Here is a 24579-nt window from a genome sequence, read left to right as displayed (position 1 = left end):
TAAGACTGGGGAGCGGCCTGGCGCTTTCTTTCTGAATCGAAACGAGAAACGGACTGTGAAGGAGGTAGGTGGGGGGTTATAGTATTCAAAATAGTTATGGCGTGGTTGTGGCCAGCAGCAACCTTACAATTACTGTGGCAGCACATAGTTTTTTATTTTATGTATTTGCTACATTTTGTGCACATCACTGCCAATAAATGTGGTGCAGCCCTGTTTCAGCCTCCGAGTCACTGTGATTTTCGAGTACGTTACAAGATCATTGAACCTCTGGTCTGATTATTCAGTGCCACTACTGCACTCATCACTGGTGGGATATATAGAGATGTATGATCAATGGCTTATTAAAAAAAAAAAAAAAAAAAAAAAAAAAAACTGGTAAATGGGTCTGTGCAAAAATAAACAATGTTACCTGCCCTTAAACCTAAATTTATGTAGCTAAACAAAACTAGATTTTGAATTGCAATGTAATGAGAGAGTAAAATATAGAATACATTATTATATTATATTGCTGGGCGGTATAAAAAAAAGAATGGAAATGTATAGTATACATAGGAAATGTTTGATTGTTTGAACTTGACCTCAACCAATACGTTAATAAAGTTACCCACTCTGCGACAGAGCCTTGTCAACTCTAAACTGTACGTACGACTTAAGTTGATGTACATGGATAATATCGCCGACAACCGCGTGGAAGCTCACTAGGAGTAACGCATAATTTCTACTGCTTTGATGTTCTAAATCCTTCTTCAACATATCCGCAATTTCAATGGCGGAATTAATATCAAAATTATATTTCTGTATGCTTTCCACATCCCCCATTTACATCAAGTGGATTTTCACTAGGGATGGGCGGATCGATCCAAAGTATCGATACTTCCGATCCTGACGTTTCATTTATGAGAATCGATCCTCACATAAAAATATCGATACCAGGTGCTTTCTTTAGCCAGTGATTTTTTTTTTAATGAAACTAAATGTGTATCAGATATTGAAAAGTGAAAATAAAATAAAATGAAATGTAGCACATTGTTGTTTAGGATAGGAACTACTTCTCCTTCCGCCCTCTCCCTCCGCTCATATAGCCTATACACAGGCACGCCGAGACACACGCAGTCATTCAGTCACAGTCAGTCTCATATTAAGTGAACACGGTTACCAGTGCTGCTCTGCTTTCATGGCCGAAAGAAAACGAAGCATCGTTTGGAGTCATTTCACTCCAATAAACAGCAATGAAGCAAAATGTGACATATGTCAAAGTGTGTAAGATATTGTGGCAATACCACAAACCTTCTAAAACACATACAAATCAGTCACACACGAGAGCATGACGAGTTGCAGCGGAGGCGATAGATAGAGGAGGGGGAGAGAACACAGACAAATACCGCCACGTCTAGTGACAGAGAGTGAGGCAGAGTTCTCTGACAGAAGCCTTTCAGAGAGGCAGGCATTATCCAGGTATCTAAGTGATAATATTAGGTTATTTTAATCATTTGAACAGCAATCAGTTAATACTTTTTTATTTCTTGAGGAGCATAATATTACAGTGGGTGCATGTACATATACACTAATACTCCGATACCCCGACTAAGGTTAATATCCTGCTATGTAAAAAGTAATGTAAACACCTTTATCTGATATCTTTAATCGGGGTCTTAATAGCAGTAACACACCAAGATTTCTGCCAACACTTTGATTAATCTGGGCATGTTATCAGCTTTGTCAGATTTCTATCTGTTTTTTAAATGCGTTCATGTCTGACTACGTAACCGGCGCCAGGTCCTTTATAAAGAGAAACCCCACTATTTCACCGATCCCATGTAAACAAGGTTTTTTGTGTAATCGCGGTATTGCTGTGCATGTAAACACTTCAGTCGAATTATTGCCATAACCTGATTTTTTCCAGTCGGTGTTTTGTTGTGCATGTAAACGCACTCAATAGGCTGCTAGATTGGACACATTTTCTAACAATATCTGAATGCATTATATCAATTTTGTGGAAAAACTGATATGCATTGCTCAGGATTTCTAAAACATAGATTATATCTTAGAAAATGTAAGTAAAGATCTCAGGTTGCTAATACCTTCAGGAATGATGTGGTGAATATAACTCTTATGCCAGCCATCATTTTATCACAAAGGTGTCACTTTTATCAAATGGTGGATAATGCATTTTGGAATGAAACTCTTCATACATTAATTAAATTACACACTTTAAATGTTAAGTAATTGCCTGTAGCTACTTAGTCCAACTATTTTAGGCTGAATGAGTTACTCCCATATACTGCCCATACTGTATAAAGACATAACTGCATGTAGTGTAGCTTGTAGGACATACAGTAAGTATTTTTATTTTTCATGACTCCCAAAGAGCTGCAGAGGTTACAAGAAGCCTGGGAGAGATGATTGTGAGGGACCTTCAGCCAATCTCAATTGTTGAGGATAGAGGTTTTAATGCATTTCTCAAGACCCTTGATCCGCGCTATAAAATCCCAAGCCGCTTGATGGAGGGTACAATTGCCGACATGTATAAAGACTGTCAAGACAAAGTAAGGGCAAATTGTCAACGTGCACACAGTGTGGTTCTCACAACAGACATGTGGACTTCAAGGTCCACAGAGGCATATTTGACTGTGTCCTGTCATTTCATTGACAACTGGCAAATGCAGGAGTTTGTTTTAGAAACCTGTGGACAGCATACAGCTGACAACATTAGTTTAGAGCTAAAAAGAATAGCAGATGAATGGGGCGTAACTCAGAAGGTGGTAGCAGTTGTTACAGACAATGGTGCAAATATGGTTTCTGCAGTGCACAAGGCTGGGTGGAAGCACTACCCCTGTTTCGCCCACACCTTAAACTTGGTGGTAAAAGATGGAATTAAAGCTGTTCCTGAAGTTGTTCAGCTCCTGGAAAAATGCAGTAGCATTGTATCTTTTTTCCACCACAGCACGAAAGCCACAGAGAAGCTCAAACAAATACAAAAGCAACCGCAGGTGGCAGAGCATAAACTGATTCAGTCAGCAGAAACAAGGTGGAATTCTGTATTCTACATGTTGGAGAGACTCCATGAGCAGAGGGAAGCAGTTACCACAGCCCTCTGTCTACTTGGAAAGAACACCCTATGCTTAAGCAATGAAGAGCTATCCATGATCCACCTTACCATTGAGGCCCTGAGACCCTTCGAAGAGGCAACGCGGGAAGTTTCAGCCGAAAAACATGTTTCTGTCTCAAAAGTGATTCCCCTTGTGTCACTACTTCTCAGAGCAGCTGCAGCCACTGAGCGTCAAGGTAGCTCCCTTGCCACAGAACTGGCACTGCAATGTCAACGCAGATTCCGTGGGATTGAAACCTTTCACAGTCTCGTTGCCAGCACGTTCTTGGACATAAGGTTTAAAAACCTTGCATTTTGTGACAGACAATGTGGAAACTATGAAAAAGCGAATGCTTACTGAAATGCAGGAAGTCCATCAGCCCACTTCAGAGTCACCACCGCCAGGCTCTACCTCAGCACCTGTGCCAAGCTCTGCCTCTGCACCTATGCCAAGATTTGCCTCACCAGTGACTCCTGCATCTACCCCAAGCTCTGCCCCAGCTACAGCAAAAGGAGGGATATGGGCGGATTTTGACATTCAAGTTCTGTCTGCCCAACAGCACCGCTCAACAGGTACTGATGCACTCATTGAAATGCGCCGTTACTTAGAGGAAAAGTTAATTCCCCGGGACCAGGACCCATTACATTGGTGGCAAGAGCATGAGCAAACATTCCCATCCCTAAGCAGACTTGCAGCAAAATACCTGGGATTCATTGCTTCATCCGTACCCTCAGAAAGAATTTTTTCAAAGGCAGGAGAGTTAGTGAGCCAAAGAAGAAACAGACTGAAGGGGGAAAATGTCAACATGCTGTTGTTTCTAAACAAAAACCTATAAATGGGGAAAGAATCAAGGTAGAGGTTGACAATTACTTTATGTAGCCTACATTTCAAGTGCTGACCTCAGGTGCATCCTGCCTGGTGCTGTAAGAAGTTTATGTGTTAAAAATTAAAAGCTAAATTAAAAGATAAAGCTAAATTTATGTGTTCCTAGAAATCAGAGTAGCATTTATTCTTCTTTTCTTCTTAAGAGATTTTTATTTTATGTTGTTGATTTCACTTCAGGGTATCTGATTAGCCCAAATTTTCAGTTGAAGTGATGTGAAGAATAACACCTGAAAAGGGTAATAATATAATTGAACATTTGTTGAACGTTATTGAACATGTGTTTTATAATTGCTGTTATTAAACAGAAAACAAAAAGAGAAGTCTGATCATTGGTAGTTTATTTAATACTAATGCAAAGGCTTTCAAATATAATTTTTGATGTCTGCATTTACCAATTTTCACTGTAGAAATCACAAAGATTTCCCCTTTTTATGTACATAAGAAGACTTTTAAAAGTATCGGTATTGGTATTGGGATACTAGCCTTGGTATTGCTTGGTATCGCCCATCCCTAATTTTCACGGTCTCTGAAAACCCTTTGAACCCTGGGGAGGCGTTCTTTATCCTCCAGCTGGAAAAAAAAAAACAACGCAGCCATATCAACAACAACGAAAGGGACATTGTCAAGATTACAAAAATACTATCAGTGAATTTGGGGGAAAAGCATCACAAGCGAACTGCTAAACTGTGGCCTTCAGAAGACTTACTTAGATTAAACTATCAGAATCAAACTAAAACAATTCTGACAACAAGCAGAGACCGTAACTAAGATCTTAATGAGACGCAAATTAAATGATACAAAAGATATATTTATGACGGTGGAATTATATCAAGATTACGTGGTACTCCAGGGTTTAGGTATGGACATTGAGATTGACAACTCCAAACCCATGCACCCTTGCTAGGTTCAGAAATGTATCGGTGTCTAAAGGCCCTATGCATGTTGAAAAATACATTGCGATGGAGTAATTTCAATATTGTAATCAGTGTTAGGCAACAACTGAAGATGTTTTATATGAGTAAATACCCCCCACAATGACAAATGTTTTAATAGAGTTAATATAGCATGGCTTTGAGATTATCCGTTCAAAGAAAAAAGAAGTGTTACCAACATTTAAACATAGAGCATACATAAACACAAATATCCCATTTTGCTGCCTTCATTTTTTTCTTTGAACAACTACCTTCTCCACTTTTCACACAGCACTTAAAAAAATGCAATCAGAACAAACGACACAAAAAGAAAACTAATTACAGAATTGTCCTATATAGTACAGAATACATACACAATATAATGGGAGCCAGGGGGTGGGCTCTAAACAAGAACATTTTAAACAAGTTACATAGTTTCAATGTTTTCAGAGTTTTTTTGTTGTGAGAAATTTTAATAACTTTAATGTACTGCTTCATTTCTTTTATAAAAAGTAAAAAAAAAAAAGGTTTCTAATTAGAAAATGTACATTTGTGAATATGAAATGTAGCCATTAAAATAATCAAATGTATCATGTATAATTCGTTACTTTCAATTGTATTATAACTGGTGAAACCAAACAGTACATTACCAATATGTATTTTAAAGTGTTTTCCTTTTTTAATATTATTGCTGATCAAAGCAGCCAGATCCTTCCAAAACATTCTGGAGTGTCAGTACAATTCCAAAATAAGTGCTGCATTGTTTCAGTGGCGTCACTACAAAATGAGCAATTGATCAATGTCATGTTCAAGTTTTCTCAAATTGTTCTTAACAGGATAGCATTTATGTCTAACTTTATATGATATTTATTTAATCATATTGGTTAACAAGTATTTGTTGGGCAAAATCCAAGTTTTTCTCAAGTTTATACCCTGAACAAACCCATTTCCCTTTTCACACAGCACCCTGCTCTTAAAAAAAAAAAAAAAAATTGACAGCATTTGAAACCATGCCCACAAAGGACCCATTGAGGTGACAACATAGCGCCTGCATTTTAAAAACAACTGTCACACATTTTATCTAAATGTAAATGTATTATTAAAAGCTAAAAATACGATATTCAAGTCATATTATAGGGTAATTTATAAATATGTGTATATACACTTTTTATTATGAAAAAAAAACAATCAATATTTTCAGGCGGCCCAAGCAAGAAACAAACGGCCGCCTCTAGGCGCCAAAATTCAAGTCAGAAAAACAAGAAAAGTAATGGGAGAGCGGAAGCTGCAAGTATATAGTGCAAAGTCGCATTTTACATGAACTATTAGCATTATTTTGAATCTCTTTAATACAAAGTCGTATTTACTGTAACCGAGAAGACATACGTAGTTTGGGGTTATAAAAAATCGTTTTAGAACTAACCGTACACTGATTTTTGTGTTTCTTTTTTTTGGGGGGATTTCTTATTTTTTTAAAAGATGTACATCAAATCGATTATAATCGAGGGGTTCAAATCTTACGCCCAGAGGACTGAGATCAACGGGTTTGATCCGCTTTTCAACGCTATCACTGGATTGAATGGCAGCGGCAAGTCCAACATCCTTGATTCGATTTGTTTTCTGCTGGGAATCTCCAATCTGACGCAGGTATAGCAGGCTTGACAATTTTGTGTTTTTCTTAACATTACGTTTTGCGTGTCAGTTTGTCGACAGCCCACACTACATACAGTTGATACTTTTGTGTATGTACCCTAGTTAAATTACGTACGAAAATTATGACATGTATTTGTGTGTATGTATGTATTTTATTATTTTTTTATACAAATATATATATATATATATATATATATATATATATATATATATATATATGGGAAAACTGCTGTGTAACAAAAGGTGCAAAATCAAAAAGAACTAGGTACACAACAATGTGAATAATTGATTTTTAAAAATAAATAAATACATTCTATCCGGACGTTTCGTGCTGCGTCATTCAGCCGAAGGACATAGTACGAAACGACCAATATACTGTAATTGATTTTCTTGATCAATTATTCACATTTTTGTGTACCTACATTTTCTTGTTATTGTTGTTTTGTTTGTCGTTGTTATTCACGGCCATAGCCAGCCATGGAAAATCATCGAGGCACTTGCCCATACACCCCCCAACCCCGTATGGTGTCGCTGTAAAATGTGCAATGACAGTAAAATATTTTGAAGAGTACAGAAGCTATAGATGTCAGCGTGACTTTTAATGTATGCATATAACGAGAGATGAAACGCATTTATTTTGCGGCAAACCAACGTGTTAAAGAGACTAAATAATGTATTACTCTAGTATGCTTTTAACCGAGGCCCGTACCTCATAGCTGGCTGTTGCCCTGATATCATTTTTGTATTTGTCTGGTAGTCACTGCTGTATTCATTATTTACATTTTTGTTTTTTTAGGTGCGTGCCTCTAATCTCCAGGATTTAGTATACAAAAATGGTCAAGCAGGGATTACCAAAGCGACTGTTTCCATTACCTTTGACAATTCTGACAAGAAGCAGAGTCCACTGGGGTTTGAGGCCCATGATGAAATCACTGTCACCAGACAGGTAGATGTAGTTTTCATCTTTCTTTCTACTCTTGCATCATGTTTTTTTTATTGCTTTCAGTGAAACCATTTTGCACAAAAAAGGCCTCAATTATCAAATAGTTCATTGTTAAATACATACATATATCTTTTAAGTTTGTTAAAGACTAAATGGATCATTCCTTTTTAGATGTTAAGTTAGACCTGAACGCCAAACATGCAGCAGCATCCAGTGTTGCCCCTTACGTTTTAAATACATTGTCCTTCACCATTTGTAATTCATATATTTAACCTACTATTTCTTCTTTTCAAGGTTGTTATCGGTGGTAGAAACAAGTACCTCATCAATGGGGTAAATGCGAACAATACCCGTGTGCAGGATCTGTTCTGTTCAGTTGGGCTCAATGTAAACAACCCCCACTTCCTTATAATGCAGGTATGGGCTTTTGTTACAAACTGGGTGAGAGAGTTGCTGGGAGTAGTCAAAATAGATTTAAGGCAAAACTATTAAATGCTGTAGTGAATAGATTTTATAGCTTAGTCTAATTTGTTCTTTCTGATTTTATAAAAAACTATTGTCTTTGTTCTAATTTTATTTCAGGGGAGAATTACAAAGGTCCTTAACATGAAGCCTCCTGAGGTGAGCTTTTTTTTTCTTTTATACATTTTCATTGTAAAAAACAGCCAATATAGTTAAACTTGAACTGAAGCCGTGTGGCTGAATGATAAGAACTGTTGTATTTTGTTAGATTCTAGCAATGATTGAAGAAGCAGCTGGGACCAGGATGTATGAATGCAAGAAAACTGCTGCACATAAAACCATTGAGAAGAAGGAGGCCAAGCTGAAGGAAATTCAGACGGTACCTGTCATCTTTTTACAGTTAATGTGTTTTATTTTCTGACTGCTGGGGTTGGTTCCTGTATTTAACAGCATGCTCATTCTGAATTTTCTTTAGATCTTAGAAGAAGAGATCACACCAACCCTGCAGAAACTGAAGGAGGTATGCTTTTCATGATGGCAAAAAAAAGTACATTTTTAATGTACGTTATATGTTGTCAGCAATGGGCTGGAGTTCTATTAATCTGTTTGAATGATTCACAGGCAATGAATGATGTGCAAGAAGTAGTGAAGGCACCCACTTGTTGGGTGTAATTACAAAACCCTGAATAGGGGACCATTAACAGTTGTTTTTGTTTCAGCCTGTTCTTTGTAAAATGTAAATCTATAAAATGTAATATAGCATATATTTTTACATCTGTTTTGTTGTTAACCCAAGAACATTACTTAAAATAATAATACCATTTCCCCGTTATAGGCATGCATGTACTGGTAGCATTACACAAGCATCTCTTTGCAGTTCTTATCTTAATGTTTCTTTCTTGGGCGTTATTTTTTATTGTTTAACACATTAGGAACGATCCTCATATTTGGAGTATCAGAAGGTAATGAGGGAGATAGAGCACCTTAGCCGTCTGTATGTAGCCTACCTGTTTGTGTGTGCTGAGGAATCCAAGGTTAAATCAGCTGAAGACCTAAAGGAGATGCAGGACTCGATTGGCAAACTGCAGCAGAACATGGCAGAGAATGAGAGGAAAGTGAAGGAGCTCTCCCAGGAAATAGCAGAGCTGGAGAAAAAGAGGGATAAGGTAAACATCTGAGACTACAGGGTACCAGACTGTTAAGCTTCATACTGTGTCTGTCAATAACAAAAGTAAAAGAGGATTAAACAGATTATTGTATACAGTAAATTGTTAAATAATGATAATCATGCACCAACAATATTGTGTTGAGCCTCCTTCTAAAGCAATTATTCTATAAAATATGAATGCAAAATGAATTAAGTGTTGGGATTGAATTGCTATAGGATGTGGGTGGGGTCCTGCGGTCCCTGGAAGACACCCTTTCAGAGGTCCAGCGAGTAGACACCAAAGCACAGAGCGCCCTCGACCTGAAGAAGCAGAACCTGAAAGGGGAAGAAAAGAAGCGGAAAGAGTTGGTTAACAGCATGGGAGAGGTAGGAGCATCAAGTGAGATCACTAGCACACCCAGGAGCAGTAAAATCCTAGTTCAGAAATTGTTCAGATACCTAAAACAATGCCATGGGAAACTATGGTAAGAGGTAGGTTTTTAAAATTCTGGTGGGTGCCCAGAACAAACGTGCGTGTAAAAATACACCTATAGTAATTTATATATTAATAAGTTATGTAGTTTTCCTATAAAATAATACATATATTTTTCTCATTTAAACATTTCTGTTAATTCCAGAACCTTTACTTTCATAAAAGAAAGTGCCAACAAATATATTAATTTAACAAAATTGCTAATGTTACCTGGATGCATTTGTTTTCTTTACTTTTGTGGCGAATCTGCCATTGAGAATCAAAGTAGGTTTTAAAAAATAAATAAATTATATATATAAAATTTATACACATACATACTATTAGAAATATACTGAGTTTTGCACATTGCTGCTTGTATGCAGACAGTGTAATAAAATAAAGTACCTATCCTTCCATTAAAAGTTAACTCTTCTATTTATGCAACTAACCTTTTTTACAATAGCAACGCCATGGGAACAGATCTATATACAAGGGTGCTGAGCACCTGCTTATTGTTCCCCATGCGGTGCATAGGCTGCAGTGTTGTACTCATGTCTTTACTGTAGTTTAAAATAAAGAAGCAACACAGTTGTTTAGGTTATATTAAACATGTGCCAGATGGTTGTGTTTTTCTTTTTGCAAATACACTCAATTTACATATATATAAAAAAAAAATCCTGTGTCCAGAATGTTTAATAGTAAAAAGTTCCAGTTTTCTACAGTAAATTTACAGTGAGCTAGCGTTCCTATTTTTTTATTTTACAAACAACAATTTGTGTTTTTGTTAGAAAACCAGTCATGTTTTGCCAGTATACAACTTATCAAAATGAAACCATGACGTAAAGTTAAAAGCATATTGTTTTAAAATCAATAATTAACTTCCCAATGTACGCAGTGCTCACACAGATCATGTTTTTTCGCCTCAGGCAGACAGTTCAGTGCCGCTTACTGCTCGATGCAGAGCCGCTTCATTTGGTCACAGACAATAAATTATGATTATCGATAATAAGTTTTGAACGCAATCATTTTTTTGCAGCGATATATATCGTGATTATCAGTTATTGTTCCAACCCTGGTTCACATACAGTATACTGAAAGCCCAGACAAAGCAAATCTTCAGAATCACTTATTTGATATAGTAGTTGATTCAAGAATCTGTCATAATGGCTTGTCTATGCAGTAATGGGCTACTTGTTCTGACTGTTCTGTTCAAATGTATTTTTATTTTATTTTTTTACTTCAGGATCAAAAGGCCCTAGCTGCGAAGGAGAAGGAAGTGAAGAAGATTACTGGTGGACTGAGTGCCATGCAAGAGGCGAGTCAGCAAGACGCTGATGCCCTAACTGCAGCCCAGCAGCACTTCAATGCTGTGTCAGCAGGGCTGTCTAGCAACGAGGATGGGGAAGAGGCCACTCTGGCAGGGCAAATGATGACCTGTAAAAATGACATAAGCAAAGCTGAGACTGAGGCCAAACAGGTGTGCTTAACATTCTTTCAATACTGAGTCCTCTGGTAGGGGTTTGAATTAAATGCACTGTATAAAGATCTTCAAAGGTTTCTTTACAAATATACATTTTAAGGAATTGAATGTGTGTTAGATTTTTATTTTATTAATACTCCTGTTCTTTGACTTCTAGGCCCAGATGAAGCTGAAGCACGCCCAGCAAGAGTTGAAGACCAAGCAGGCTGAAGTTAAAAAGATGGATGGCGGATACAAAAAGGACCAAGATGCTTTTGAAGCTGTGAAGAAGTGCAAAGAGAAACTGGATACAGAAATGAAAAAGCTGGATTATGAAGGTTGGAAGTTCACTGGTTCACTTTTTAGTCTTCACTATCAACTGTTTATTGTTTTGAGTGGCTTATATTTGTTTTTAGATATGTGGTTGAACTGCATTCTTGTGTTTTCTCAGATGGAATGGAGGAGAATCTGATAGAGAAACGGAAGCAGCTTTCACGTGGCGTCAACCAATTGAGAGAGGAGTATGAGTCTCTTATGGCCAGGTTCCCAAACTTAAGATTTGAATACATGTAAGATTCCCAGTTATTTAAACTTTTTTGCTTCCGATTTACATCAATCAAGTGGTGTTTTTATTTATTTAATTATATATATAAATGTGTTTTATACAGTAAAACCTGTCATCTCTGATTAATTTGTTACAGGACTGCTTCGAATAGCTACAATTATTGTATTTTGTAGGGAGTTTTATATTGCTTTATATGCCTTTGGCATAAAATACAAACATAAGCATGTTGGTGTGATTTTCATTTCTGTTACTAATAATGACTTTCATTTCTTTTGGTGTACTTTGTGAGTGTGACGTCTGAGCTAGCATATAATGTACAGGCTACAAAAGTACAAACCCACCTGCAGCAGTTGAGCATAGTAGCCAGTTATTAAAAAGTCCCTCAAATATCAGAAGACAACCAGTACAAGAAAGGTTTAGGGAAAATACATGTTTCAAGGGGAGCATTCCGAAGAGCTGTATCTGCTTGGTGTACTGGTTATCAGTGTACCTCTAGGCCTATTTGTTGTAGTTGTCCCTATTCACAAACATTTTAAGGATGCTTTTTGAACAGTGTTTGTAAAAAATATATTTGGTTAAGCATTTCTGAAATGAGAATAGGTTAACAAATCCACTCTAAAACAGTTTTGTGGACTGTAAGCTTGCTTTTGAAATAATCAATATGGGCTTCAGAAAAGGGACTCAACAAAACATTCCTTAAAACAGTCCTGAAATTCTGTGAATAAGGCTTAACAGTTACATTTACATGGAGTGGATCTAATAAATAGTCATTTTCCTGGAGGAATTACTTTATTAACTTAAAGCATTCTTTGAACATCTTCAGTCTAATATACAGGGTGATTAGAAAGTTTACCACATCAACGTACCATGCGTACACCCTGTACAACAAACGGCATACCTCTCAATAATCGTATGCTACTTTTCCAGAAATCCTGAGAAGAACTGGGATGAAAGACGTGTAAAAGGACTTGTTGCAAATCTAATTGCAGTAAAAGACATCTCCACCTCCACTGCCCTAGAAGTAGTGGCAGGAGGGCGTCTGTATAATGTGGTTGTGGACACTGAGGTGAGTAATGTTTGGCAATCTTTTAAATTGATTGCTTTCATTGATTTCACCACTTTATAAAAGAAAGATACAAGGTGTATATTTTGCAGTTTTTTTTTTTTTATAAACCTAAACCTGATCATAAATGTAATTTCTAAAAATTATTTTCTGATTGAGGGCAGAAGCCTCAAATACTTACTTCTGTTATCACTAATTTGAAGAAATTAAAGCACTTCTCTAAGCTGATTGGTAAATGACTGAGATGGGAATTTGGCTGTATCCTTATTAAACCTCTAAACTATCCATTACAGGTGACTGGTAAGAAGCTATTGGAGAAAGGTGAACTAAAACGGCGATACACTATTATCCCTTTGAACAAAATTTCCGCATTCTGTATTAATGATAACACTGTAAAGACAGCCAAGAGCCTGGTACGTATCTGAGGTCAATCAAAATACAGGAAACACTGTTTTACATGCATGCATGCATACCACTTATTTTTGTCTTGGAATATATTGAACACTTTATATCAGTAAACTTACAGCTATAAATAAGATGGGTGGGTGGGACTTGCATTGTTCTTTGAAGATGTGGTCTTAATGTAAGAAATTATACATCAAATATTCCTTTTCATTAATATTTAATAACTTTATATTTTAGGTTGGTGCTAATAATGTACACACTGCCCTGTCCTTGGTTGGATATGAATCAGAACTTCAGAAAGCCATGGAATATGTTTTTGGATCCACTCTGGTGTGTGATTGCCTTGATAATGCCAAAAAAGTGACCTTCGACAAGAGGGTCATGACAAAAACTGTCACACTTGGGGGAGATTCCTTTGACCCCCAGGGAACTCTGAGTGGAGGTAATGACCTGCGCCTTGGCCAGGTTTTGCAAAAATAACACAGAAAACTGTTGTGGCCTAATAATATTCAAGTATAAATATATACTGTAGTTTGAACAGTCTTTTTAGATTGAAGATTCTACACTGTGTGTTGTTTCAACAGCAATTTAGTTAAGCTAATTCTGTTTCTATTTCTAACTTGGATGTGAAGCCATCATTTATTTAATTTATAAACAAAAAGACTGCAATGACATACCTTTCAAAACACTGTTACAAACTTAAGCTTAAATAAAGTTTTAAAATATGTTTTGAGGCATAATGGCCTACATTTGTTTTATATTAAATCCCTGCTTGCTTCAGCACTGTAGTTTTAGTGGCAATTGTGCTGAAACCTTGCTGTGCAGCAGTCAAGTTTCATGAGCATTTCTGTTTTTGTATTCCCAGGTGCCCGCACGCAGACAGCTTCAGTTCTGTCTAAACTACAGGAGCTGAAGGATGTCCAGGATAACCTAAGGACTAAAGAAGCTGAGCTGCAGGCAGTAGAGAAGCAACTGAGCAACCTGAAGGCTATTGCAGAGAAGTAGGCTGCTTTTAAACAGGGGATTTACTATTTGACAGTTAAAGCAGCAGTCATCATTAAAATATGTATGTTCGAATGATATATACAGGTAGTGGACAAAAAAAATGGAAACACCAATGTAAAGTCACTTAATAGGGCGTTGGGCCACTATGGTATCCCGCTCTGGAGTTCTCAGAGGACCGTTTTTGATGAAACTGGCCACTCGCACCCCAGGTTGAAATTTGCAGTCAGTTGATCTGCAGTTGCTCGCCTGTTTTGCCTTGCACTTCGAATTAATGCACAGATATCACGATCCTAGAATATGCGCTTCTGCCCACTGTTGCCCTTTGCTGATGATGTCTTTCCTTTGGAGTTTCATGCTGACATCACCTTAGACACCTGTTGTTCGTGAAACATCAGCAAGTTGAGCTGTCTTGGTCACTGAAGCTCCTGCCAAACGCGCCCCAACAATCACCCCTCTTTCAAAGTCACTGAGGTCTCCTCTTGCAGCCATGCTAGCCATAATTATAGGCAAAAAGGCCTGTCCAGCATTTTTATACATGACCCTAAGCATGCTGGGATGTTATTTGCTTAGTTAACACATGAGCCACACCTGTGTGAAAGCCCTTGCTTTCAGTATACTTGGTGTCCCTCATTTACCCAGGTGTTTTGATTTTTTTGTCCACTACGTTTATATATATATATAAAATATAAAAAAAAAAAAAAAAAACATTCATGTTTTACTAAGTTACCTGTTTTTCTGCCTCTAACATTCATGGATCAGATCCTCAGAACTCACTGCACAGTGGGGTGCATTTGAAAGCACATAGCTGAAAGTCTTTTGTTGTCAGTAACACAAGGTCTGAACTGTAGCGTAGCCTTTTGAATGACATTTTGTACAAGATGCAAGACCAGTCTAAGGGGGGACTGGCCCAAAAACAAATTCTTAGTATTTATTTGTAACTCGTACAATTTAACTTATCTGCTAACAATGGCATCAAACAGGACCAAATCACTTTGTACTCTATCCCAGTGGAGATAAACGCAAGGCTTAATAATATGTTTTAGTGTAGGTATAGCATATTACAGTATTGTACCAATTATACATTGTTCATAATGGATTTTTAACTCTGCAGATACAGACAGCTTAAACAACAGTTGGACATGAAAACTGAAGAGGCAGACATTTTGCAGACCAAACTTCAGCAGAGCTCATACCACAAACAGCAAGAGGAACTAGACACACTCAAGAAGACTATCGGTAAATTTGCATGTAGAAAATAAAATGAAGGACAAGGTGTTTTGGATGATCCTGTATTGTAGAAATCCTTAAGAGTATAATGTTACAAAATTATGGTGTATTTCTCATGCACTTTGCTGTGTCAGGACCGTAAGAGAAAGTACACGACTTTATTAGAGGTAGCCACCTAAGTAGGGCTGTATTTTTTTTTGCTTATTTTACGGCATGTCACAGTCTAAAAGTAGGTATTTTGAGATTTTAAACATATTTATTAAAGCAGAAAAAAATAGCGTTGTCACATTCAAAATTGATATTCTACAACAAATGTTCCTGAATATTGAAATGGTTACCTGAAATTTTATTTTGAATTATCAAACAAAATAAAAACCATAAATTAACGTGAAAAAATAACGAAACAAGTGAAATGTCCCCTTTTACTGGAGAGAGCATTCTTTAGCGGAACTATTTCTGATCTTTGCAGCTGGTGTCTTTCGTTTAAAACATTTTAAAGAAACTGTAACTATGCGTTGTGTTCAGTCATGTACCGGAAGCAAACTAAAGCTGCTAGGTTCCTATGCAGCGTAAGAGGTCAGTAAGGCAAGTATTTGCTGTATTTATTTTTATGTGATAAAAATATTTATATTTACAATTCTTTCAGAAATGGGAATTTTCACAAGGAACTATATATTGCAATATAGGGAGTACATTTATTTTGTCTGCGTCAGCTGCATACATCCCCTCATGCTCAAATTCTTTGCAGCGTTGTTTAGTTGTTATGCGCGGTTTAGGCATTTTAGAAACAAACGTCTCTTCTCTACCATCACAATTTGAATTCCCAAACGACTCGCTCCAAATTATACATCTGCACAAGTGCTAGTCGGAGCTTCCGTTTCCCTTCAGACCGTGTCTATGGTAACGGCTGAGCCTTGACAACTACGATTGCAAGTATTTATTTAAAGTACTTTTGTATAAACCTCCCAATTTAAAATTGTCATTCTGTGTTTGCTTTCTAATGTTTTTTTGTTTTATTTCATTTTATATGTTGCATTTCATTTTTTCATATTTGTTCATATACTTCCAATAAACATTTAATTGTAAGTCAAATAAGATATCTCATAGTTAAAGAATCAGATAAAAACGATTTAATTATTTTTTACTTGTATCAGATTCAGACCCCCCATCATTAGCTGTTAGAGTCCTCCTGCTATTCAGCCTCACAGTTGTCTGATTGTTACAGAGGAAAGTGAAGAGGTCCTTAAGAAAACCAAGGAAGTACAGAAGAAAGCCGAGGAGAAATACAAAGTGCTGGAAAACAAAATGAAAAATGCTGAGGCAGAGCGTGAGAAGGAGCTCAAGGAGGCTCAGCAGAAACTGAACGCAGCTAAAAAGAAGGCAGACATCTCTAATAAAAAGATGAAGGAAAAGCAGCAGGTAAATGATGTGTGGGGTAGATTTGAAAGAGGTTGAAAATTCGCTGTATTTGCAAGAAAGGTGACCCACTTCACCCTTTGTCAGATTAATTTGCAATCAGTTCCGTCGCAAACAATACATATGACACGTGTTTCTGATGATCGCACTGGTGGCAACGCCTCCTATAATTTAGATCCATGTCTTCGTTTTGATATTTTCGGTGTTTGCATATTTTTATTCTTCTGATGAATTTTCATCTTGCTCTCATACACTCATACCAAACGTAAAATATGCTGGTGACTTTATAAGCATGCCAAATATCCATGAGTGCAGAAATGTAATACATGATGATTAAGAACACTTCTGGGATAATTAACACCTTTACTTCACAGGAAGCTGATGCCTTGGTTCTGGAACTGGAGGAACTGAAGAGGGAGCAGGCTGCCTACGAGCAACAAATCGAGGCTGTGGATGAAGCTATGAAATCCATTCAGGAGCAGATTGACAGTATGGTTTCTGAAGTCTCCAAAAATAAGGTTGGTCTTTTATGTAGCAATACCATGTACATCTCAAACTTATTCTTTTTTTTGTAAAAAAAAAAAAAAAAAAAAAAAAAAAAAAAAATTAAATGAAATTGGTATTGTTTTCAGGAAGCAGTCAAGAAGGCCCAAGAGGATCTTGCCAAACAGAAAGAAATAATCCTGACACAAGACAAGGAAATCAAAGACAAATTGTCTGAGGCATCAAAGCTCAGAGAGCAGAACAATGATGCTCAACTTAAAATAAAAGAGCTGGAGCATAACATCAACAAGCATAAAAAGGATAGTGCTGATGCAACGGCTAGGGTAGGTCAGATTTCCTTTTTTTGTTTGGTTTTTTTGTTTTTTTTTTAAAGCATTCCGGCTCGGTTTCGTTTACACAACAAGTATTCCAAACTGAAACTCACTGTTGCATTCCTGGTAAATTTAACTATTTGTGTGACAATTGGTCAACAGAACTTGAAAGATACCATACTGCTGAACCTCGTCTTCTTTAAAATTAGCATCACAAGGGTATCCATGTTTTTAAAAAAATAATGTATGGGGCCTCTTCAGTGAGTTACAGGAAAACCATTCCATCTCGGGTTTCTGTGACAGTTTATAAATTACTCGACCTTCGGTCTCGTAATTTTACGTCACAGAAACCCGAAATGGAATTATTTTCCTGTATCTCACTGAAGCCCATCTATTTTATATATATATATATATATATATATAAGGGCAGCTGGCTCTTATATAAATGGTATTGTTATATATATAAAAATAAAATTACAAATTATGCTTCTTATTGACTTAATTTCTACTTTTACTGTCATGTTGCATTGAGTGCACTGAAAGTCATAAACATCTCTACATTGGACAGGGGTATAGTCAAACATCTCTACACTGGACAGGGGTATAGTCATAAACATCTCTACATTGGACAGGGGTATAGCAATTAAGATTTAATATTCTTGGCATGGGAATCCATTACTGTAGAAAAAAAGAATCTCACTAATAGCTTTATTGTAGAATGCATGCCTCAATTGCACATTGATGGTAATGTCATGTAATTTACTGTTTGACTTTCACAGGTTGCAAAGATGCTTGACGAGTATGAGTGGATTGCTACAGAAAAGCATCTCTTTGGACAGCCCAACACGGCCTATGACTTTAAAACCAACAACCCCAAGGAAGCTGGCCAGCGACTTAAAAAACTACAAGAGACTAAGGAGAAGCTGGGAAGAAATGTTAATATGAGGGCAATGAACATGCTCAGTCAGGCTGAAGAGAGGGTAATTAGCACACTTGATTTGCAAATGCAAGTACTGTATATAGTTTCTGCTGGTTTGGCATAGTGAATGACTATGGGGTAGTGGTCCAGGTTTTGCCTTGTCAAGATTCCTGCATGCAAAACACAAACACTGGCTCCACAGAACCTGTTGGTGAGAATCCCATATAACATGTACTGGGTCTTGACATGCAACATCCTTACAACTGAAGGGAATATATGTAAAGTCTGGACCAGGGTGTGATGGATTCTGAAGTGGAAAGTGGACAGTAGAAAAGGGTCCCTAGTGTTTTAACTATTCTGGCAAGAATCTGTACAGAAATCTTGTTAATTAAGTTTCATATTCTTTTTAGGTCTGAAATACATTTTTGTCTGCTTTTTCTAAAATTGAGTGTTACAAATTTGATCTATAGAATTTAGAACTATAGTTATTGCATCACTGGGAATAATAACACAGTCCTTGAAATGTGTTCAGAACAGTAAGAGTTAAAGGAATTGCTTTTGCTCTTCTGTGATAGTACAATGATCTGATGAAGAAGAAAAGAATTGTTGAGAATGATAAATCCAAAATCCTTACAACTATTGAAGAGCTGGACCAAAAGAAAAATGAGGCTCTTAACATAGCATGGCAAAAGGTGAGGAATCCTGTTTTTATTTTCTCTCCCCCCTCTTTCACCAAACTAAAAATACAAAGTTGATAAGAACTTCAGTATTGGGAACACTGTGCCTATTATGATATAACTCTGAATACTAGAACGACAGTACTAGTAGAATAACAGTTACTGATATGGTTTGAGTACTAATGTGAGAGAAGATTCAGCCAAGGGGGTACAATATTCCCACAGTAAAGTGCATTATAATGGGGTATGTATTTATAGGTAGTCCTAGGAATATTTTACATTTATTTTTAGGTGAACAAAGACTTTGGCTCCATCTTCTCCACCTTGCTGCCAGGAGCAGATGCAAGACTGGCTCCTCCTGAAGGTAAAAGTGTCCTTGATGGCTTGGAGTTCAAAGTTGCTCTTGGAAACACCTGGAAAGAAAATCTAACTGAACTTAGTGGGGGTCAAAGGTTAGTGTGTTTTTTTTTTTTGGTTATGTACATGCAAATCATAGCATACTAATGCATCATTCTAGCAATGTCATGACAAGACCCTAGAACTTCAGTTTTTCACTATCAAACATGGTTCTTTCTATTATGTTTACACTTACTACAAGTACATGGATAGTCCCTGCTTTCTCTTGCAGCAGGTCTGTAACTAGAAATAGAACTGGAGAAGCTTATAGTTAGGGGCCTGGCAAATTCACAGTATTTAAGAAATTTCACAAAATGCCAAAAAAAATAAAAACGAATTTCATGATATATCAATATCATTGATAGTTCATCAAGAACATCACCCAAAAACAACGGCTGAAACTTTAACATTTAGCCTGACTACTGAGTCGATGCTTGAAAAGTACATTGGAATATTGGAACTCAAGTCGCTATTGAAACAAGCTTTACAAATGTAACAAACATCTGCTGGAAACAAGTAGTTTTAAAAATGGTCTGTTGGCTGCAAAAAAAAAGTAACAAGCAGACAAAATAGATTTTTTTAAAAACAACCTTGAATGACAATTAAGCCACAGTTTTGTAAACCTTTAAAATATGTTGACACATTAATTAATTAAAATGACCGTGTAATTCCCATAGCCTATTTTGCTGCCTTTTAATCCAAAAATATTAAACATGAGAGAAACGTAACTGCAAACCTGAGTTGACAAAACTGAAGCTTTTGTGTTTCTTTATGCACACTGTACATTTCTAGTAGTATGTAGAAATGTCACTCTACAGTGTGAGGAATTCACCAATTATGAAGCTGCTATTTGTTTGATCCCATTGCCATAGTAACCAAATGCATGGCATTGATGCAGGACCGGGTACAGCTACTGTAGCGCTGCTTCTACTTGATAAAAGTATGAAATTAACATGGGGGTTGAAGAGTAATGTAAAATGCTTTAACCCTTAGCGGTCCAGGTTAAAACAGGTTTAAAAGGCCCTGCATATCAGTACTGCATCTCCAGCCCAGCCCCACCCCTTGTTTGCTGTATTTCACATACCTCTTCATAGTGGTGCATACTGATAAATCATCTCTTGACCACTCGTTTTAGCACCAAACTCCTCAATAGTCAAGTCATTATTTTATTACTATAACATCTCAAAAAGCTCTGCAAATGTCCGTGACATTCTTTGAACGCTGGATGCGGAAGCAGCTATCTTGTTTTTTTATGGCCGTGTTATCTCTGTGGGGCCGGGGCTATGTGTATTGCATAGATCTGCCCCCCCCCCTTTTTTTTTTTTTTTTTTTTGTTCCCCGGCTTCTCTCGGTTCCTATCAGTCTCACTCGGCCACTGAGTGGTTTTCTCTCCTTTTTTCCTGAGAAAAAACGACTAGAGACCCGTGCTTTATGTCTTTTTGATGACGTCGGACAGGGTCCAACATCGGAGCGGAAAGGGAAAATTGTAAAGTCGGACCTGGTCCAACATAGGACCGCTAAGGGTTAAGGAAAATAAAATGCATATTCACTGTAGGCAGTCAAATGCACAATTTCCGTGATGTTGTGATTTTTCCGGGGCCCTACTTATAGTACAATATAAGATGTATGATATAGAGCTGTGAGGTGTTATCCACTTCCTTCATTTGCAAATTAGAAGTGCACAGGTGTTTTATTTGTTTGAAATATTTCTGCAGGTCTCTGGTAGCCTTGTCTCTGATCTTGGCCATGCTCCTCTTCAAGCCGGCCCCAATCTACATTCTAGATGAGGTGGATGCTGCCCTGGACCTCTCCCACACACAGAACATTGGCCAGATGCTGCGGACGCACTTCCGACACTCGCAGGTATTCCACAAGTGCAGTGCCTGCATGTTGTGATTTGAATGGTTCTTTCAGAAGAATAATGGCTTGCAGCATTTTTTAGGCAGAGGATATCTAATTGTAGATGGGTGCACTGGTTTGATGAAGTGTGCTTAATGCATCCTGTGTTAGAGTTTGTGAGTTAAATAAGAAACATGCCTTATTTGCATTATGTGCTGCCAATTTAATACTGAGCCATTAAACACACATCTTGACTGGTGGTTTCTAATGAGCCCTTATAAAATGGCTTGGAAATTTCCTCAATTCTGAATGGCTGCTGACATTCCAAAGGCATACAGTACAACCAGTGGTTCATTCCATGCATTTAAGATCAAAGTGTGTTTGGGCCACCAGCTTTTTAAAGTGAAATTTGACACCATTACAGGTGGTGGTTAAGAGCTACAGGCCACACAGATAAATACATTTTTTTTTTTGTTTGTTTTTTAGTAAATGAAATTGTACAAACTTCAAATGTCAATCGTGTCCTGGATGGCTTTTCTTTAATATCACGAAATTACGATCTAGTCGGCCACTGTGAACACCTTTTTAAAGCCTTGGGCTTTAGTACAGAATGCAGCCGATCAATAGTCCATTACCTTAAATAAGAATTATGTTTTTGTAATAAAACTGGTGTCTCATTACTTTAAATCTCTCCTTTTGTTTCAGTTCATAGTGGTGTCTCTCAAGGATGGCATGTTCAACAATGCCAATGTTCTCTTCAAGACCAAGTTTGTGGATGGAGTGTCTACAGTGGCAAGGTTTGCTCAGAGCCAGAACGGGGTCAGCAAGGCTGGGCAGAATAGACCAGACAAAACAAAATCAAAAGACAAGCACAGACAGCACACTGAAAACTGAACTGACTTCATTGACCTTCAAACTCTTGCATGTATCCTGAAAATGTCCTTATCTTTGTAGATGAATTGTCTTTGTTATACACCAAAAACCTTTGCATTAGGGTTGTGCAGATTGACACGATGACTTCAGTCTAATCTAAAAACATCACAAGACTATTGGTCCAAAGTATAAAGGGATTAATGCAAACATGCAAACACCCCTAGCAGTGTACTTGATGTTTTTTAGTTGTTTTCACAGTCTCCTATGCATTTTAACTTTGTAATCCATGCTTCTTATATCCTTTTCTTTATATGATACAAAGTGATACTGTCCATTTTGTTTTGTTTTGTTTTCGCTTTTGTTGTTTTCAGTAAGACATTGCTAATAAAATGGTTTATTTATATACCGTAAAATGTAATGATTTATCTTTTTTTCTGTTAGATACACAAATTCGTCGCTGCATCTTAAACATTTATTTATCTTATGTTGTTTTAAAATGATCACTTAATAAGACACTTGCTTGAAAGCAACTATCTATTAATATGTAAGCAATAGCCCACAACATTAGTTAAGAGATGACTGCACACCCTGGGTTTATTGTGGGGCACCATGCAGAGCTAAGTGCTTTCAGCCACCCAGGAAGTGTAGTAATTTCATTACTGCACATCCTGGAGTGTTGTTGCAATTTTAAAATGGGCAATTAAATCATGACTTTCAGTGTTCACTCTGATTACAAAATTAGATATGGACTGTGTGGGAGTGTAATAATTCCTAGTCATATGATCGTTAAATGATCAGATTGCTTAGTTTTTGTCCAAAGACATTTTATAAATTTTATAAAGTTTATTAATGTTATTAGGCTAGCTAATCAGATTTAAAAAACCGCTCTTCAAAGTTATTCTTGGTAACACCTGGAAAGAAAATCAACTAGTCCTGTCTTTCTCTCATCCACAAAAAGCTCTACTATATCTTTCCTTTTAGTGCTTATACAGTAGTCTCTGCATACAGGAACAACTCTTAAGAAAACACTTTGCCTAAAGAACAACCTTGTGGTGAAACCAATTTTTCCCATTGTAAATGCTCCAGCTAAAGGAACAGGAACTTAGCTTAAAAGAACACCTTGGCATTACTAGCGATTCGTTCACAACTGATACAGTACCGTTTTGTAACCTGATAGCTTATCATCAAACTTAAATTAAAATGGTTTATTCAGTCTATTCCAAAGCGACTCATCATCGCAAGAGTGTCTTTAGGGCACACTGATTAGTTTGTCAAATCTTTCCAGAACCACCGTCATTATTGACTCTTGTATTCTGATTTCGACGAGTGCACCTCATTGCTACAAATGGCATGTAAACAAACGTAAAAATGCACTGAGGTTTCTCTTGCAATATAAAAATTTGGAGATTGTTTGAACTCTTGAAAATAACCTGAATCGGACACAAGTCACCGAGCAATTTGGTGTTTCCAGTTTTTGTGAGTTGCTTCAGCATTCTGTTAAATAATGTGCATGTCTTGTATATTGCTGCTGCATTTTGTAATATGTGTAGGGGTGCTGTGTTAATTTAGTTTGACGGTTTTATTAACGTTAATTTGTTATTTTTTCTTTTATTCAGTTAATTTCATAAGTTTTATTGCATGTGCGTCATGACAAGTAATATTTATTTATTGATTCATATTGTGTCTGGTGGGTAACTCTGCCTTAGACAACACTTTGCTTGCTTCTCAAGGGGTGTTCTCTTAGCCAGAGATTACTGTACTACATCAATAACTCTTCAACTAGCTTTAATGATGTTTACTTAGAACAGCCATGGGACCAAGAACTAGTCAATCCCGAGGGAGGGAGGGGGGAGGGGGGATTATTTAAATAAAAACATTTAGTTAAATTGAATATAATCTGCAGGTCTGAAATGTTATTCAGTGGAATCTGTTAATGACCAAAGGTACTGGAAAAAAAAGATACCAAAACAAGCATATTTTAAAAAAAAAATAATAAAAAAATTAAAATTAACCCTCATATTGCTGGAATACTTAACCTGTGAGTAAATAACTTGGATAAGCCCTGAGATGGAAGTAATATGGGCATGACAGCCAACAACTTGCACCTGTTCAATTCTGATACCACAAAGTAGCAATTGTATTGTAATGATTCATCCCTGCAGTTGCTGTACAATGCTTTGTTGAAGTCTCTATAGGTAAGTCTCAGTCATAACATTTTATATGGTGCCAGTTCCTGAAGGCTAGTTAAATGCACTGGTTTGTAGCGGAACTTGAAACAAAAAAATCCAGATAAAAACAGCTAATTTTGTGAAATACCACCTTTTAATTTTTTATTTTTAAAGACTTGTATTATCCATA

At 36.9% G+C, this 24579-nt stretch overlaps 2 protein-coding genes across 2 annotated transcripts; both read left to right on the top strand.

Moving 5' to 3' along the window:
• The first annotated feature begins 3060 nt into the window (after window positions 1–3060).
• On the top strand, window positions 3061–4028 carry LOC131737344 (E3 SUMO-protein ligase ZBED1-like). The gene has a single exon (XM_059025950.1). The coding sequence runs from the start codon at window positions 3427–3429 to the stop codon at window positions 3922–3924; it is 498 nt and encodes a 165-aa protein (XP_058881933.1). The 5' UTR covers window positions 3061–3426; the 3' UTR covers window positions 3925–4028.
• Window positions 4029–6114: 2086 nt separating this feature from the next.
• LOC117420969 (structural maintenance of chromosomes protein 2) lies at window positions 6115–22634 on the top strand. Its single transcript, XM_034034785.3, has 24 exons — window positions 6115–6532; window positions 7335–7484; window positions 7776–7898; window positions 8064–8102; window positions 8212–8322; window positions 8419–8463; window positions 8876–9109; window positions 9328–9477; window positions 10806–11039; window positions 11200–11359; window positions 11473–11590; window positions 12514–12652; window positions 12943–13062; window positions 13292–13496; window positions 13920–14055; window positions 15171–15295; window positions 16512–16705; window positions 17077–17220; window positions 17335–17529; window positions 18297–18497; window positions 19012–19128; window positions 19405–19565; window positions 21225–21372; window positions 22054–22634. Exons 1-24 carry the CDS (start codon window positions 6365–6367, stop codon window positions 22240–22242), a joined length of 3606 nt encoding a protein of 1201 aa, XP_033890676.2. The 5' UTR covers window positions 6115–6364; the 3' UTR covers window positions 22243–22634.
• Window positions 22635–24579: the final 1945 nt, after the last annotated feature.

This window comes from Acipenser ruthenus, chromosome 1, assembly GCF_902713425.1.
Source record: "Acipenser ruthenus chromosome 1, fAciRut3.2 maternal haplotype, whole genome shotgun sequence".
Lineage (NCBI taxonomy): Eukaryota > Metazoa > Chordata > Actinopteri > Acipenseriformes > Acipenseridae > Acipenser > Acipenser ruthenus.
Note: the sequence above shows the minus strand (reverse complement) of the source record. Positions and strands in the feature narration are given on the sequence as shown.